This window comes from Manduca sexta, chromosome 27 (assembly GCF_014839805.1).
Source record: "Manduca sexta isolate Smith_Timp_Sample1 chromosome 27, JHU_Msex_v1.0, whole genome shotgun sequence".
NCBI classification, from domain to species: Eukaryota; Metazoa; Arthropoda; class Insecta; order Lepidoptera; family Sphingidae; genus Manduca; species Manduca sexta.
Window position 1 is genome coordinate 6,325,147 of NC_051141.1, and position 20,500 is coordinate 6,345,646.

Below are 20,500 nucleotides of genomic sequence, written 5' to 3' on the forward strand. Positions count from 1 at the left end.
ATTAGTATCTGTCTGCATTTCATCATCTTAATTTCGTATAATCTATTAAGAATACTGCTTTCTTGATATTTGTGGTTTGTATTCCCATAATTGTGTGAATGGTACTTTGTACAATGTGTAGCGACGTACTCCTTTTGCATCATCTTAGCTTGATCAATACCAATGTGGTCTTCATTTGCAAACGTACACGCTCATCGGAAATAACCACTTAAATATAAAAAAAACAAATTCATTTAATTATAACAATAATTTTCATTGATAATAAAATATTTTTAAGTGTTGCGATAATAAAAATAAGTGTCGACAGGTTAACGAGGTCAACAGGGAGGGAAATACATTAATTTGTGCGTAACAATATTTTTTAAATGTATTTTTTCGTGATATCTTATTATCGGTATATATCTACGGTTGAAATGCTAATTGACTTAAACGACATTATTTTCGAAAATATTTAAAGAGGTTAAAAAAATATAGGAAAAAGTGCTGATTTTAAATATGTATGTAAGTGTCGCAAAATAACGTCGTTTCAATCAATTAGCCCTGTAACTGCCGATATATGGTTTATCTATACTAATAAACACGAAAGCAACTCTGTCTGATTGTATATATTGATGATATTTAATCCGGAGTAAGGTAGAATAAGATATAGGCTATTTTGTTTAAATATTTGTCACAAATAAAAATTTCACGCAGTCAAAGCCGAGAGCAATTAGTTACACATCCATTTCTTATTGTATAATTAAAACTACAATTTTCACTGGAAGTGGACTCTGTGAAAACTTGAACGGGTTATGTTTGGAATCGGGCACTTTAATGTGTGCGGCGGAGTCATGACGTCTAACTTCAAACAACTCTTGCCAAGATATGGTTAAATTTCAAAATATAACAGCAAATCTATTGTTATTGGTATTGTATCCTTTTTAGAGAATATTAGAGAGTTTTCAGATGTTATAGACGTGCGTATAATTTTGGATACGTATTGTAATAGATATAATTCCATTTCGTATGCGTGTGTTATATAAAATGCACTGTTCCAATTGACATAGTGCTGTTACGGCGTTAAAATGGAAAGAGGATTAACCGAATTAAGATTATCCAATTTTCGCAGCAAACTTCTCCAGATCCAAACATGATGCGTACCAAACCCGCCGCCGTGTTGAATACAAATCGTATACAATATATATTGTTATCCTAATAGCAGACGGGCTTCCTCGCCACATTTTAATAAACTTTAACCTTGCGGATTCATTGTAGTGTAAGTTATAGCCATCACGTATGCCATACCTATACCCGTATATGGTATTCTGGTATCCGACAGGGGCTCGTACGAAAGCATATTTAATATTTAAGAAACAATTTTTCAACTCGTAGCTGATTAATAGCAGTTTTTATGTAAATACCATCGGCTATAGAGTGTTCGTTGTGACAGACTATTATTTATGGTTAAGTGAAGCTACATATTTTATATGAATGTGATAAAGCGTGTTCTTACCTAATAAGCGGGCGCGGCGGCACGAAATAATAACAAGTGAACAAAATTTAATAGGGTCCCTTATGAGTGGAGGCAGTCGCGCCGGTGACCAAAGTCGGTGAGAGCCCGTTAGACGCGCGGCGGTCGTCAGCCGATGCGCCGTGACTGGTGTAACAACCATCGGCGGCACTTCCGCTCTCCACACACATAATTACAAACGGAAAATTCAACTACACCATACAAAACTCAGTAGACGAAATTCGTCGAAGTGATAATAGCGCAGAGCTCGCCTCCGCCGCTCTGCCGCACCGCCGCTCCGTATGCACCGCACGTACCAATCTATTTGGCCCCCACCCGATATTGTGAGCACAAAGTAACGATTACTCATGCCCGCCGAAGTTTATTTACGACAGGAAGAAATTGCAATTGTATTCTCTTAATGGTTATAACTTCCCAATATGACGGCGCCCGTCGGTTCTTGTTTGTCCGAAATATTATCGGAATTACTCGATGCAAGACGAGTTGAAATATAATCAGCTTGTAATACATTCAAATATGCGTTACATTTTTGGTGTGTCAATGTTTTCAAGCTATTTATAGTGCCGAATTTTAGTTTACATTCTTTAGCTTTATATTTTTAATTTCAATTTCTAACCACGCACAGAATACATTATAATTTGTATTTCAAATAAAAATAATTTTAAGTATAAGGTCCTTAGTATAGATTTTTATTCATTCATTCAAAAACTTATTTAGTTACGGCGTATTTATGGTAAATTTTAAAAGTGCGTACTAGTTATCCTCGATCGATTTCAAATCAGATTTAAGTGTTTGTAGCCAGTATTGTCGGACAAATTACAATTCTGCTCAAGCATCGTAACAAACAATAGATTTACATTATATTCGGATCAGATTATTATGTAATGTAATGCAAAGTATAAAACCGTCAGACTATTTTAAAATTACTTAATATATGAATATATAACTCAGACTAAAATACTAAAGATATGAAAAGGCCACACAACCGCACTAAATAAATAGTTGGATTGCATAATATATGACGTATAGGGTAATAAGTAACATTAGTCGTCAGTACTCAGTAGTCAGCGGGTCAGTTTCACAACGCGCGAAGGGCTGTGCGTCACCGCGCGAGTGCGCGCGCACGTACCACTCGGCACTCAGTGCTTACTGTCACTCATACACGTACCCTCACGTTTTCTGTGTGGCCGGCCATTCCGGACATGATGTCATCTTTCCACACTCGCACAGCGGCGGCTTGTACTAACACCGTGCCCGCTCCGCCTATGGCTACAGCACACAGTTAATCGAGGATACGTGTACAGACAACGATTTACAGCACAAAGTGCCAGTCCTCCCGTGTATTACCAATCTATGGAACAATAAAGAGTACGCGCGAAGGCATATAAATGAGCGGTGCTGTATGCAGGGGACGCCGCGCGTGCCATTAGTAAGCCACACTCGGTTCGGAGTAATTGACCGACCGGCTAATTTCATTCTAGGCGCATTGGACGCTTCCTCTTTCCTTTTTCCTATCGGTCAACGTCGGCCACGAGGCATTTTGTGGTCGATATTTATTCACTTACTCACTTACATAAGACACTGATTGCGTTAGTGACATTGTTAATTTATCTATTTATGTTAAGATAAATAACTCGTTAAGTTATTGTCATTAAAATGCCAAAATTACGAAACAAATTTGTAAATCACAAAACTCCTTAACTAAAACACAATTTAAATTAAAACGTACAGTAACAAAGCTGTTAGTTGACTTTCTACACAAATTATGAACTGTCCGTTGCAATTTGTAAACTCTAGTACAAATGCGATTAGTGTTGATCGCTCCTTTAGCACGCACCACTGTTTGTTGAATTGGTCGTGTATTGGCAAGCATACCTTTAGTATGGGCGTTGCTTACTAAACCGCTTACGGCAACACACCACACTGACATCGAGCTGATTAGAGATACCGCGCGGCAAGGAGTTAATACTGAGAAATTTGTCTTGGCTTACTTTATTATTATGTTGTAAACATTTAAAATATGTATGTTGTGGTGGATTCCTGATTTTTCACTGGGAACCATTATTAGCTGAGTGTAATTTTTAATAAAAGTGGTATGCGTTGCATTCGTCACGCTCAACCGAATTTCAAACCAGCGATACCAAATTAATGGTAAATTATATGTTAAATAGAATAAGGTATATGTTCTGCTATACTACTGAGCCTATGCTTTGCGAGTTCTATAACTCGCAACAGCAAATTGTTTTGAGCGGTGGCATCTTGCTCGCATCGGTAAGATAATCTTGTAAACTAGAGAGCCTAGGAAATATCACATGCGTAAGCTTTATTCTTGTAACAAGAAACAAATTTTCGTATTTATTATTAATTTATTTCAATAGTATTTATTTCTTGTTTAAGAGTGTGCTTCGGAAGACCGTATTTTCTAAAACTGCTTGATAAGACTATTCGTAATCTCTAAAAAGTGTTCTAAAAGAACATTAACCGCCACACAAGCAAGCGTGAACAAGTCAAAAGAGAGAAACAAAGGCTACCTATATTTTTAAAACTAAACATGTAAATAAATAAAATAATAATATACTAATACAAATCTATAAAATATATTTATGTTAAAATCATTATTTTTCAGCAATTTAAATATTTTTACGCACACTGTTACAGAAATAAAAGCATTCGTAGTCACTTAAATAGCTGTCCAGGCAGAAGAGCCTAAACTGATATCAACAATGTGGCAAATGGGTCGTAATGTACAATTCTAAACCGTTGACCGCCCTAACTGCTATTTTGAATCCCCGCGAGGCCAGACTGGGTTTATTTCGGCTGCAACACTTGACACCTTCATTAAACGGACACACTAGTTTAAATATTATATAGAATTCACAAATCGCTATAGAGCCGATGAAATTGGCAATCCTATTATGTTGCCAGCAAGAATTTATTTAGATAATTTAGGTCGTGACCTCAGAATACACGGTTTTATAGGTCAGCTGCTTATTAAGTTCGCTGTATTATTATCTTAGGTTTGCTACTTTGTTGCTGAAAGATGCATAACTTCCTCAGCTGTCTTGGTGACCTAAGATATTGTGGCGCGTCTAAGCGACCACCTTCGTTTGTAGTGATTGACATTTACATTATTATGTACTTACTTATTGTCCTGACTCTATTTGTATTGTTTGTATTTATGTTGATGTCCCCAACGCATCCGATTTAGAAATGGCATATATACCTTCTTGAATTTTAAAATGCACGCAGGTCACTCACGCCTTTTATCGCTAAAGGTGTGGGCCTCTGCCTTCCCCTTTAAACAACTATGCACCGACTTTTCGCCGCCTATCGACATATCGAATACGAATTCCAGACTCCGGGCTGATATCTAACAAATAAATGAAACATCACTTAGTATCAGTGTATTTTTAAAGCTTTCTAAAAAAAACATTGAAATCTATGACGCATATCAACTAATATTGTTTTAAACTACGGCCATTTTTAAGGCCTCATAGAGCTATATTTTTTTGTTTTGTATGTTAATAATCTATCGAGGACAAAGGGAAAGCGTTTAAAAAATATTTTATGGTCGTTGGTATTTCCAAAAATATTTTACTAATATTATAAGTGAATTAGTTCAATCACACAATCACTGAAACTTTTATTCTGGTTTAGATCTTTATTCTCCGCGGGCTACGTATAATTTGTTATTGATATGCGAACAAAGCTCTATTAGAACTCTTTTTGATTATTAACTAAACCCGGCAAACGTCCTGCCTCAGACCGCATTTTATGTGAACGTTTAAATTTCTTAGATCTTGACAATAGTGCCACCTATCGATACAAAGCTATCCTATCCTTAAGCTGGAACAATCCAAACACATACATAAAAAATCTTTACAATCGGCTTGGTGGTTTCATAGTTAAGCTTGGACGACATGCGCGCCATCTACTGACAGTTATTTTTACTATTCCTGTGATCTTCTCGCAAGTGTTAGCAATAAGTTCACAAACTTGCGCAATCAGATGAAAGATATAGCAGCGCATTAAATACTAACAAACTAAAATTCATTTTTTATATTATATTAGAGTCTAGTCTGGTAGAAGTCCTGTTATAGACCGCAGTTTATATAAACTACCTTTCATCTTTTAGGCCACGACAACAGCGCCACCTATCAGGTCCAAACGTGATGATGATGATGTAAACGTGATGCAATCTGGAACTAAATAAATACTCAAAATAATTTTCATTGAAATTGGTTATGTGATTTCGGGGTTTATCGTATACGAAAAATATTTTCATACAAAAATCTTGCCGAAGTTTCCAACTTTCCCGTAGATTTTCCAAAAATATTTTTGAAACCAATCCTGTCATGATAAATAGGAACACAACAAAAAAAGAATATAACCGGTCAAACTATTCTCGAGTGGTGCTTTTATATACATGTGGCAATTGATTTTATTTATAACGGTATGTGATATAGGACCATTTATTCTCCCTCCCATAGGTTGGCATTTAAGGTACTACTCCGAGACGCCATATTATATATCCATTGAGCGAAGCTTCACTAATCCTCAAGGCACACCGCGGTTATACCGCGCTCCAACCGCCTGCTTCGACCTTTACCACGTCAACTGATAGATAATGTGGACTCCATGTAATGATCACATAAATAGAATTCGGTAATTAAATAAACTTTTACATGTTTTATCCATTAAGGTGTTGCAGGTGTCTGTACGACAACTACTCACCAACAGTAGGGTGGTCTGATTATCTCGATTGTAAAAAATTTACATTAAGAACTGAATATTTTTATTTTAAACATTTCCAAATTATTTTTAGTATTTGTTTATAAATTCTCCATAGTCCGTTTATCGCTGATCTTGTCAAACACCAAATTAGCAAACGAACTTTTAACCACAACTAAAAACTCAATACTCGTGGCTTGTCAATTAGCGGAACAAACAAGCTTTGCTTTAACCGCGCAGATAACATCATCGACATAAACGTATTAAACGTTCGCAAACGAAACGATGATGAAATGAATTGCACAATTCACATACAGTTGTTACGGCGGTTGCGAAACAATGCGAGCCTGCCGCATAATATTCAATGTTCTCGTAGATATTAATAATATGTCAGTAATAAAATGAGACGTGACCCCCGATAACAAATGAACCGTACTCGCGACACTTAATTTTCACTAGTTTATACGTACTACATTACGCGTCTTGTGAGGTCCAGCGACTATCTGTTCGCCACTGGCGCCAGCGGGCCCAACGCAACGACAAATGACCAACTTACCACGCTCCTCGCGGATAAACGTGCAACAAACTGTGTTTTATATCGATTATATTATTTCGCAAAAATAATCTCGTTTCAAATTATTTTAAATACTGATTCCATAATGCGATCTATATGAGTTCAAAAATATTTGATTTAAATATTTCTTATATTGCACTTAGATATCAAACCACATACAATATGATATACAGTACTCTAAATCATTTCATCGTCATCTTACCGCTTAGCAAAGCCATTGCGCTTTTAAGAGGCGCCATACTTAAATCATGCAAAAAAAAACGACGCGCTAAGTTTACTCTCTTTTAATATTTTAATAGCCGTCACTTGCATTTAGATGTCACTGTCCGCAAGATGAATATAATTATTCCACAAAACATTCAAGAAATTAATTAATTATTTCATTTGATAGCTGTTGATTTTATTACTATATCACAGCCATGTATTTACTGTTGCCTTTTTATTTAGTAGGCTCGGTTCACGCTCAGCAAGCCCTCGGCGGTTGACTGACGTTTGATAAATAGCATCTGTTGACATCTCACTAGCAGTACTCGAACATCGATAAGTCTTGGGAGGCCGTAAGTAAATTATAAACAAAGCGTAAACACAAAGATTTATCGGACGTTGATAAAATTTAAACGAGAACTGAGTTTGTTTAATGAGCCGTTTGGATGTATGAATTCCTTCATAGTTAGAATTTAAAGTAGACCATTGTAATTAGTGCTTTCGAGTTTTACTTAATTAATTACTTCCCTCAATATAGTCAGTGGAGTGAACGACGTAGGATCTCTTTGTTTTAGAAGCAGTTTCTTGGGGATATGAAACAATGGTAAAAAGATTGTTTATTTATGCAATTTGGGAGCTTTTGAGTAGTTGATATTTTTGCCACTCCTGGAGATGAGGTCACCCTTAATCATACTGTTAGAAGATAAGCTCATTGCGCGGGCGCAATTCCACGTCTCCCTTTTACTTCCGATATGCAGGTCATACATCCAACCAAAAGGAAAAAAAAGTATTGATAATTTGTGCTTTCTGAAAGAAGGAAGAAATACTTTCTAGTCCTATAGTTGTGGGAGGTCTATTATGCTCTGCTGACGATCCTATGACGCGTTCATTAACTATCACAAGAATTACATACACACCAGTCAACACTGTCTTAATTGTAAATTACACTCAAAATGTTAGATTAGAATCTGTTGCGATCCGACCATGTAACCAGTAACTCGTATTTCCTTCTCCGTTTTCTACAGAACTTGTTTTTACAACAGTGATTGATCACTTTTATAATTATAATACAATGCAGTGGCGCAGTGGGAATGCTCTCCGTATTATTCAAATTATAAAATATTTTTTTAAACGTGGAACAAAGACTGATAACTGTAACGGTAAGCGTAATTAATACTTTATGGACATTAAAAAGATTTTGATATGAGATTATGAATGACATCAATTTATTAATTACTGTTTCGTGTTATGTACGGCTTGTGATTGTGCGCGGCTTGATAAAGCTTCTTTATCGTGGTAGCTATCGACCGACTTACACACGATCTGAGGAGTACATCGGTGCTAATAGTTACCGATGTCGCGTATCAGAACCCTGTTTTGAGATACATTTTCAAATAATTTTACTTCACCTTTCATTATAGATAATTTCAATTTTGAAATAAAACTATTTTTCGGATGATGCAGTCTATATAAACATAGGGAAATAATAACATAAAAACCGGTATAAAGTCTGAAAAATTATAATTAAATATCGAACATTTTCGTAAACGTAAGATATAATTATTTTTTTTCCAAAATATCACGTATACTTATTATTGTTTTTATTTTGAACATTTGCATATAATTCTTAACCTAATATATGGCGACTTCAGTTCTTAACAGTAGACCACAATTTAAGTAAAATCTAATAGGACTATGTTATCTTTAAGGCATATTCGAGAAGCGACGGAAATTATGGCTCGAAGTCTAATTATCAGAAAAACACTGCTTCTCTAGCTTTTACTATTCATCTAAGTTTAATATCGTTATTGTGTTAATGAGAGCGGTTTAATACTCACTCACACTTACTAATATTTAACCCAATACTGTAAAAACTGTTTTTAATATCCTTATATAATATACTGCCAAAAATTATATAATTTTTAATCCACAATCCAATGTTTGTTATTACCAAATTTGTTTTACTGGCCGCCGCATAATTAAATAGCAGTGATATCATTTCAATAAAACATTTTGTAATAAACGCGACTCAATATTGATGTTTTCACGGTATCACTTTTTTTTTGTTCAATGTTAATTACTCGCCACGACAAAATTATTGTTATAATGTATTTAATTGTAAAATTAATTAAAACACATTTTTCGAGTGTATCAATATATATTATCATATCGTTAAGAACATAAAATAACGGGTCAAGTCATGAGTTTAACAGAAAAATAATTTGCCACTGATAAGTGACACAATTTATGCCTTACTTTAAACGTCGGGACTATGTGCTATGGTTTATGTGCGTGATTGTTTTTGTGTTCTCATTTTTCTCTATATAGGACGACCTATTTAGAGAAAAAAGACTAAATAGTCTATTTTTTCTTAAATTAGCTCTATAAATAATAAACAAGGAATGAATTTACAATAACAACTTTGAATATCAAACTGAGATACAAGATTTCATATTTGCGGGAATTTAAATCACAACTGATTTTCCAAAACTAAAACATTAAAAAAAAATATTACACATGTGCTGCTGTTGGCTACTATAAACTAGCTTTTGCCCGCGTCTCCCTCGAATGAAACAGTTTTCGTACAGCGCAACCTATAGCGCTCAGGGCTAATGTAGATTTCTATCAGTAAAAGAATTTTCTAAATCGGTACAGTAATTTAAGAGATTTACCCATACAAACATACAAGATTTTCCTCTTTATACTATTAGTATAGATGTAGAAATAAATATATATTGTAAATATTATTTCATTAATTTCATAATGAAAATGCCACTAATATTGTTGATTCCGTTAATTACCCCATACAGTGTACCACATCTTAATTTGCAACTAATACTATTGTATAGACAGTTAAATAAGAAATATTGGGACAATTATTTTTTTCGAAAATACCTATAATTGGTTTTTTGATGAAGTTACTCTTAAATCTTCATATGCTCGCCATTAATTCGTACGCCGTGAATATATGGAATCCTCAAGGCCGATTAATCGAGGGAAGAAAATAACCATACAAGCCACTTCTTATGATATCCACATGCCTTTTCGAAAATATGACGAATTCACTTAAACCCATTGAAATAAAAACATGGCGTAAAGCTGCTTTGTTGATATTTCGACAATTTACCTAGGATATTTCAGTAATATTCTCTAAGTTATGAATATTCTTATTTAATTATAGTTAATGTTATAAATAAAACATATCTGACAATAAATTGAACAAGTATCATAAATGTTCATATTTTACATTGTTATGTTATGATTTTTATATTAACGTCACCTAATTATAATAAACTGAATCGTAATGTCTTTTTCCACGATGATAAAATATATCTACAACGAGGTATATCTAGAACCTATTTGATAATTCCTAAACGTCAAACTCTGTTCCGTTTATTTAGGTTTGCATAAGCAACAACTATAAATATAAAGTTTACAAAAACACACACACTGGTTTAGTATTAATTCTACAATTATCTACAGCAAAAAAACAATAAACAAATAAGGTTAAAAACGGATAAAACAAGTTACCTAAACCTAAAGGTTCTGATTCTTCGAGACTTGGGCACGGCGACATTATCACTGCCAATCAAGACATACATAGTTAACTATCTTTTGTTCGCGACTTAGCCCGCGTGAAAGAGTTTACCAGCATAAAATCCCCGCTATATATTTTCCCGGGATAGAAAACAGCCAATAACCCTCCCAGTCTTAAAATATCCCCATAACAAATTTCATAAAAATCCGTTTATTAGCTTTTAAGAAAATCAATTACATACAAATAGATATAAAAAGGGACTTTGTTTTATAATATGTATAGGTAGTACAATTTTAATAATTTTTAAACTGATCTCAAATTGAATAACATTAATAAACTTATCAATTCATCTATATGATTGATAAAACACAATTCATAGCTATTAAAAATAATAATATTACCACAAACAAACCTTTACAAGCGATTAGTAAAGTGATATTTCTACGTCCTCATTTTCACTTCATTCTTGTGGGATCAAAGCTTTAAACTAGCGGCATTTAATATAGCGGGAATCCACTTCCATCAATGCATTGGCTTTTGTTTGGGTATATCGTCAGATGCCGTTATTTAATTAATTGCTTCGGATATGATATGATGGTTCTTCGCTTCATGTCATTCCTAGGATATTTATATGTTTGTAGATTTTGAAATGAAAGACACGTTTTGTGCCACGTGTACGGAGAATTATTGGATTAACCGTCTACTAATATTATAAAACAGTCTGAATGTTTATTAGAAGTGAGCGCAGAAGCAGTTGAATAGTATTGGCTGAAATGTGACACACATAGACAAAGTTCAGGATAGAAAATAGGCTGCATTTTGCATACCAAATTGAATTATATTACTATGACTGAAATGATATGATGGTAACAATAAAAATAGAATCCAATGACATTAAACAATATAGTTAGTTATAGACCGAACATTGTGACCGAATTTATGCTTCAAAATTTATTAGCAATAAGTCATTGTCTTACATAAAATGTGCGTGAGACAAGACATCACAGCGTCCTTAGATATTAATTCAAAAATTACACACATATATTATATTCTAATATGCCCATTAAAAACTTGCAAATAACATTATGGAAAAATATGAAACTTTGTACTAGCTGACCTGACAGACGTTGTCCTGTCTTAACTATGTATGCACGCGTGCATTCTGTCAATCGCTGACAGTTATTTCAAACCACTGACAGTTATGTAAAAAGAATATTGTCGTTAAGTTTCCTTAAATTTTATAATTTTCCGCGCAATTTATTGAATTTTTCCTTTCATAAGAACCTTTTCCTGACAATAACAAACACAACAAAAAAAAATAGTGAAATCGGTCCAGCCGTTCACGTTTGATGGCGTGACCAAGGGAAATAGGGATTCATTTTTATATATCTATACATTTCCTCTATATTCCTTATTTATACATTTCCTCTATATTCCTCTATATATATAGATTTTACTTTAGTGTTTTGTTCTTTTACGGTAGACTGAGTAAGCACAAAGCATGAGCGCAAAATTTTTGTATGACAATTTTCTATCTCTATATTATCTTAGAACACTTTAGTGAAATCTGATTAAGATAAACGGTGTTTAAACGAGACATGACAAAAGTGAAAACATTACAGAAAATTGATAATTTGGGTCCATTTATGTTTTCATTTGGCTAATGCACTTATCGTTCAAGCGTGAGCAAACAGGAGCATAAAATATGCAGTATCATATCCTAGCGATTGCAGTAATTCATGCATCTGTCGTTCGAAAATCTCAAATTATGGTTGTAGTACATAAGGTGAACACACCTGTATAATTTGTCCATTTTCTCCAACTGTAAAGCAAATATTTCCAAACGAAATGAATGGCACATTACGTTCATTACTGTAAAATATAAATTATGATTGATATATTATGTGATTAGTGTTAATTACGATAAATTACGATTGTGATGACATTATAACATCTAGTCGCAATTTAATTAGATAAATGTGAACTAGTGTAATCATTTGTATAATACGTCAATGTAACCTTTTAGTGAGTATTAGATAACTTGAAAGAAATATTTAGGAAGCCGATTTTAAAATGTTACCCCGGCAGTGAAAGCAAATATGGCGGCGCGTTGAAGCCACGGTGGTGTGTTCACGGTTCGCTGACTCGGTGACGTGCGCCGCCCAGGACGGTCAACACGCCCTTCCTAAAACTACCTTTATGATTGGTCTTCATTTAAAAATACCACAAAATCAACATTTCGGTTGTCCGGCGCAGTAGACCTGCGCCGCGCTGTGGCTCGCGATTATTTACGTGATACAACGTAAAGCGGGCTTCCCTCGCCGCAGTTGTTTCTATTAGGGGTTTTTGTGCATGAAGCTGACCAATTAGTCGTCGGATAGCATGTTCGGGTGGCAGCTATGGGCAAACATGAACGCGTGCGGTTGGCCGTTATAGCGCGTTGCAGGCTGGTAATGTGTTTTTGGCGTGCCGCGCCCCACCGCCTATCTACCCAATATTTAGGAGCTGTATCGTACCTTTTAAAACTGCGTCCATAACCCGAGATTGGTCGTTGCGTGCGCCCAGCCCTACACCACTACGAATAATTAGTTTTATCTGATATCATTTTACGTAATGTAATTTATTTGTAGCGTGAAACGCGACATTAACGTTGAAAACCTTATTTATACATTTCCTCTATATTCGTGTCATGAAGTTTAGTGGTCTAATTAAATCGTGTTCAGAATGTTTGGAGTCAATGGCACTTTTATAAATTTGAACAAACCTCACAGCAGTGCCGCATATTTCCACTTCAAGTACGATATCAATCATAAACTCATTAAGACGCAATACTTAAAACGCTAAAGTATTCCAACAAGAGCATTCGTTTTTTATAAAGCTTGATATGTAAATACGTGCTTAAGTTTCTCAATACTTATCGGTAAAGCAGTGTTTGAGCCCACGCTTCGACGCGGTGATTCACGTCAACTCATCTAATGCAGTGTTCATTTTTCATATGAACGACATCGGCTGGTGCGAAGACATCCAGCACTAGGTAATAATCCTGATTCAAAAAAGCATTTTAAAACAAAAACTGTCGCCATAGAGGCCCCTTAGATTTCACAGTGGACGCATCACAATGTTTACCAAACCGATGGAGCGTTATGAAAAGGTGTACACCTATTACACGACTAAAATATCGCACCTTGTAATTCTATATGGGGCCACGATGTCATTGGTAAATTCAAAGTGAACGAGTAACACTATATCAAAGTTTTCTCTACCTCCGTCAAATGGCGGCACGATCAGTCACACACGCGTATACTGTTACTGCCTTGTGTACATATCCGTTTCATTATGTTAAATTAATATGAGTTGATATCGTCCGTTCACGTATTGGTATATCGACAAAACGCTTTTTATAACGTTCTATTTGGTTTTATGTTCCATGGGGCATAATTTACTGGTTCATATTATATTTTGTTACATATAAAAATTTTACGTTGTTTTAAGACTAGTGTTATTTATAAAAATTACGCAAAGCTGTGCTTAGTTAAAACACGAATTTATTCGATCAGCTGTAAGTCAAAACCCGCAATCTTGCATCTTAATAAGGTTTAAACTAGGAAAGCGGTGATATTTTAACAGCAATTTAAACAATTCCTAACCACCTCTTAATACATTATATAGTATTGTATAAAGTTAGAACGTCTATAGGCATTAAAACATTTGAAACTAAAATTATATTCTTTTTGTTTTGTTTTTTTTCTCTGACGGTAAGAAGCCTGGTACCGAAGTTCATCTGCCGACACAATATTTTTCCAACCACTCCATCCACGGTATCGTCTAAGGTTTAGGTTGGAGCCCACAAATGTTCTAAGAGGTTAATTAGAAATTAATCCATTTTGTTGGAAATTGAAATGATCCCTCTAGACAAGCCACCAACCTCATACTTTATTATCTACTACTAAGGTTTTCATGAAATGATGCCAAGTTTTAAATGATATCCTCAAAGTTTATGTATGACCGCCGTAAACTGATGTAATAATTAATTGTTATATCTATGAATAAAATAAATAAATTTGAAGGACAAATTGTCCCGTTATGGCAATAATTACATATTATTTACAAAGTATAGCGCATGCAAAGTTTAAAGCATCTTAGTTTTAGCTAAAGCGATTTATTAAAGCAGTATCCATCCTACAAATTCGTGCTGAATAACTTCCCTATACATGTACTACGATACCGTACAATACTAAAAACTAGAGTGAAACCATTTAACATCATTATGCCAGGCCGCAAGGCAGAGGCGTTTTCGATGATAATCGGCGCAGAAACTCCGCCTTGCAGCCTCGGTGTGCCGCCTTAACTTAGAAACATACACAACAGTCGTTCTGACTATTTTGTGAAATATCTTTGACCGGAACTTTGAGGGGAAAGAACCCTTCGTACTCTAAGAAAAAAAGCTAATTATTGTCAAATACATTTCTTCAAATTGAAGACCTCTATAATTCAAACGTTTACATTAGGCGTTTATAAGTTTCATAATGTTGGTTCAGAGGGTACAAAGTCATCCTACTCACCATCACCATGCTCGTGGACGACAACATCACCGTCTTTAAGATGTAATTGTACTTAAACAAATTTCGACTGTATTAATAACTATCAACTGCCAGCAGCATAGCGCAACCTGTTGAAGTATACTGAAGTAAAGTTATTTCAAATTAAGACGAGACAGTATAATAATTATTGGACTTGAAGAGTAAAGCCAGAGGATGTCCTTCCCTTATTTGTAATTCGTACAAAGATCAATCTAAGAGTAAATCTTTGTCACTATCTAAAGAAACTTAGACTACAATAGTGTGTATAAACAATTTGCAGTGATAACAGTAGACAAGTAAAGCATAGATAACTTCTACGTAAAAAAACAATCGAAGACAATTAGTAAAAAAAAGTAAATATTCATTAATTTGGCCTTTCAATTCCCTTTCGACTTCAGGTTAAACTTTGCCCGGTGTTTAGCATTTCTGATCGCATCTCATGCATAGTTTCACAACTCGAAAGCAGTACTTACTAAATCGGGAATTCGCTTGTTTGTTAGATTTATACGCGAAGATCGAAGCTAAGAAATTAGATAAACACGCCTTTGGTGGAAAACTATAGAATATAAGGAAATTCCTTTTTATTTAACGTGCAATGTGATTTAAAATGAAATGTTTTCAATGGTTTGTGAAGATTTAGAATGTCCTCTATGTGAAAATTAATATGAATTTCGACGAACGGTTGGCAGCTAGTAGCGTGGTATGCCGATGGAAGTTACTGGAATAGCGCTGTAGGTGCACAAAGCCCGTAACAATAGCTTGGGATCGATACGAGGAATCTATTAATCTGAGGTGCATCTAGATTTTCCCTGCAGTAGGCCATCATGGCCTACTTCCCTAATAATGAAAATAACAACGTATATTATCATTGGTTTATAATGTATTAACAATTAACTACATTTAATTCACATCTTCAGATCAAAATCGATCTCTGTAACAGGCTTTTTGTGTAATGATTTTTATGTCTACGCGAATGTTAGATATTAAAATAAAAATATTTTGCGGATTTTATCGCGGTGTTATATTGAAATTTGAATACCAACAACTAAAATTAAAAAAAATTGTTTGATTGCAAAATGTAGGTAGATATGATAACTTTGACTTTTCGGATGAGCAATACCTCAGTTCGCCCCGTGACGACGAAGTCTGAAAATTCTTTGAAACATCGAGAGAAAATTATAATACAAAAACCGCGATAAAATCCGAATAATTGTTTTATTTTAAAGCTTTTTGAAGTTAAAACGGATTTATTTGTGTCAAAATACTAATCTCATTTGTTTTGATGATTTTACCTTAATTTCTAACCAATATATCCCAATTTAAAAGACATGTATCACGATAATGAACTTAAGTATGGTCTATAAACCAAGGTTATAAATAGATTTCTTATTAATTAAATCAAACGCATGCCATTTGTAAAAACTCATTTGGGATTGAGGCAGCGTATCGCCCTACATAACGGCTTTGTGCCTCCTGTCCAGTTCATTCTTTTACCTTTATTTCATTATTATGAGTCTCAATTCACGCCCGCCCCGTACCGCCCGGTTTTATGATCCGCCGTCCTACGTAATCTATTGCCGTTTCCACGTTTACTAATAGATATGTATGCGTTTGAATGGGTGTTTTACGTATTCATATGTGGCTACAATGATGGAGATAAAAGTTTTTCTATCAGATATATGTACATTTTTAATAATTGTTTTAAAAGTTATAGCAAATACATATCTTTTTAAATGAACACTGATTTAATTAACAGTCAAAAAGATTTTCGCAAAAAAAAAAACTCCGGATGTAACAACAACGGAACAGACAGGTACAGTCCAATCAATCAAAACATGTCTCCGTGAAACAAAAATATACATGAAGTATTTTATCCGCAAATATACAACTTCCTATGTGCCGCGTCCAAATATATGAAAATGTGGGTGACACACATTCGTAAAATATTAACTGTCTATTTCAGTCCAACGTGAAAAAATCGCCTCGTTTTAAAGAAGCAACCCTCGGAAGAATAACCTATTGAATTAACCCAACACCAGCGGATTACTTTAATAACAAGAACATAAATGCGAGCAATATTTTTGTGTTTATCTCATTTTTATGAGTTTAAGTCGGAAGCATGAGGTGGCGCGAGAGATAGGGATTTAATTGAAGCCGAGGTGGCGTACGTACGAGGGGTGGGCAGCCGCAACCCCCGGCGCGGGGCTCGGAGGGGCGCGGCGGAGCGCTTGGCAGGGGGGGAGGGCGAGTAGCACACCGCGGGGGCTGCAAAATAATAAAAAAATGAAACCGCTCAGACCTATCCCCCGCGAGCTCGGATGCTGTGAAAGTGGCACGCCGTGGATAAATGAAGCTTTTTTGTTTATGGAAAACGCCTAAGCCTGGCGTCGCTCCACTTTCGTATTGTCACTTGAATTCTATGGATGTTAGTTTATTCATAGGGCTCGCTCCGCGGCGAACGTCATTAAATTTATGTCGCTTTTAAGCGCCGTACTCCGTGCAAATTATCATATATGAAGCTGCCTACACTGCGCGTTGTTTGTTTGACCTTTGAAACTTTTATACGATATTAAATATCGTTTTTCATGGTACAATAAATAAACTTATTAAGTGACTTGCCGGACTGTGTTAAATTGAAGAAACAATATAAAGGGGATTTCCTTTCATATTTGTTTAAGAATATCTATGCGTTTTAGGGGAGAGATGAATTGAGTCAACAACGAGCTCGAGAATGGAGAGCGTGTTCACGTACAGATGTTATACGAATTGTTACTATACTAGTTATGGTTTAAGACTCAAAGTTGTTTGCGGCGAGGGATAGAGGGTCCCGTCGCGTCACTTCTGTCGTTTAAGTGACAGTTTTATTAATTTCCCATACTGCTCATCCCTGTTTTCCGCCCTAGTCTGTTTGAGACGATTCGTTGGCGACATGTGGTACCAGCACCGATATCTCTAGGAGCTCTCAATATCTTTATTCACATTGAAAATATATTAACTCACATTTACATGACTGATTAGTAGATATAAGTTAGTATATACCGTAAATGCAATTTTGATGTCAACACTAAGTTGGTCATATTTATCTGATCTATTATTATAGTACCAATAAGAGAAAATCATCGAACACATTACTTTATATCCTATGGTATTGTTATTACTGAAACAAAACAAACACACAATACAATTATATGCTCACGTGCAACGAGCATTCACAGAAATATTGCATCAAGAAATGTTTTAAAACTAGCTTATGTTTGAAATGTTGGATATTAAAACGATAAATTACAAGTAAATGCTAACTTAGAATATTCCAAAAGGCTGTGCCAATAAAAAAACAATAATAGTGCCACATTCAGCATTAGATATGCCTATAATAAGCTAAACTTAATTAATAGTTCACAACACAATAATCAAGGAAGTCATCGTTTAGATGCAGTAAAACGTTCTTTAATTAATTATACAAGAATCTATTTGTCTGTCTACATATCTAGTGAAGTTAATAAAAACATTATACTCGCGTTGTTTATTATAACAATCAAATAAATCATGCAAAGATCCGTCTAAGTATTGCCGACAATCTAACTTGGATTTCCTGCACTATCAATTACGTCACCTATCCAAGATACCTTTGTGACGGCTAATGCGTATTTTTTTTTTCAAATTCGTGTATTATTCACCGTTTTAAAACAATAGGGTTCCGTGTTCCTTAGCTGGTCAATACTTACCTTACCTAGTCTTTGCTGTATTTGTAAACGTATATTTTACTAGATTTATAAGTGGACTGTCGTATTAGATTTAATTATCCTTTTAAATGCATTTTCAGAGATCCATCTATGGTTTCGCGTATAGATTCCACATAGTCTTAATTAGTTATAATAACCGTTGGGTAATTAATTGAAAGCAAAAAATTTATATTGGATGATTTACTGTTAAGCTGAGACGCAAATTGCTCTGTGAGTTGTCCCAGAAAGCTATGCGGTAAGCTACAATAACAAGCATTAATTAATTAACCTATTATGCTGCAGTATTTACATTACTTACAATTATACGAACCATTATTTATTAGTGGTCTTTTCTTAATTGTGTCAAATTGTTTAATGAGTGTTTGGAATATTGGGCCAATAAATGTTTTTAATCAGGGGACAAGCCAATCGTCTCAACTCTTAACTTATTCCATACAAGCGAGTAAGGATCTCACTAAACAATTAATAATCAAAACACTGATTAGTAACATTTATTGGTAGAAATTGTTTTTAAATTGATTTTTGACTGTTTTTGTTTTAGGGTTAGTTAAATTATATAGAATTAACGACGCATATCTAATAAATCAGTATCAATGCTTCCAATAGCGAATCCATTAAGTTCACAATGAAAAGTTCGCGACGCATAAATGTCTTATTTATGAGGAATTCTATCGGGACAATATTGCAAATGATACTTATTTAAACAAAGGTATCAGGAACTAAGCTTAATGTGTTTGCGAAACGGTAATAAAGATAGGACCATTGGAATAGCAATGCGAAGTCCAACAAATGCGTACGTAGGGCTGTCTGAGATAAACTGGAGCTTAACGCTGGCGCAGCAGTCGATGGCTTATCTCGATTTCAATTATTATGCTGGCGCTTTCATTGGCCCGAAGTGCCGACCGCGAGTCCGGGGGGCGCACGCTACGGATTGGGGCGGTCTCGATCCCGCTATCTGAAATCTCATCTAAATCACACTTTGCCATTTAGGCTCGATAATACCTTTAATATTTTTTTTGTTTTGCCACTCACTACTACTCCCAGTGTGATTTAACCTAGGACTTTTGTAACTTTTTCCATTTTTCTAATATTATTCATTGTCTTGTCAGATACGGCATGGATTTAAACGGCGCAAGAAGAAAAAATGCCACTAGAGAAACAACCAGTACATTGAAGGCATGGCTCAACGAGCACAAGAAGAACCCGTACCCAACGAAGGGCGAGAAGATAATGCTAGCTATCATCACCAAGATGACGCTGACGCAGGTGTCGACGTGGTTCGCAAACGCGCGCCGCCGTCTCAAGAAGGAGAATAAGATGACGTGGGAGCCGAGAAACAGGGTTGATGATGATGACAATAATAATGACGATGATGATCACAAGAGTAACGATGGGAAGGATGTTCTAGGTATGTAACGTCACGTTTCCCTTACATCTTTATAACATTCATGCGCAACTTTACTTAAGTACTTAATAGACTTGCCCAGGAAGTTTTCCTTGCTTTGGTTAGTCTCGAAGTCGTATTTGAGAAACAATAATAGAACAAATAAACTTAGTCCTTACCTTTGCGAAACTAAGTTTGCGACTTCTTAAGTGCATTAAAACAAAATTTAGTCAGGT

The 20,500-nt window shown here is 35.0% G+C and overlaps 1 protein-coding gene across 2 annotated transcripts in view; it reads left to right on the top strand.

Moving 5' to 3' along the window:
• The window catches only part of LOC115446088 (homeobox protein caupolican), a 57,440-nt gene that overhangs the window by 34,590 nt on the left and 2,350 nt on the right, over positions 1 to 20,500 (top strand). For both annotated transcript variants that reach the window (XM_030172644.2, XM_030172645.2), the window contains exon 4: positions 19,990 to 20,288. In XM_030172644.2, the coding sequence (XP_030028504.1) occupies positions 19,990 to 20,288 (299 nt within the window). The remainder of the gene's footprint in view (positions 1 to 19,989; positions 20,289 to 20,500) is intronic.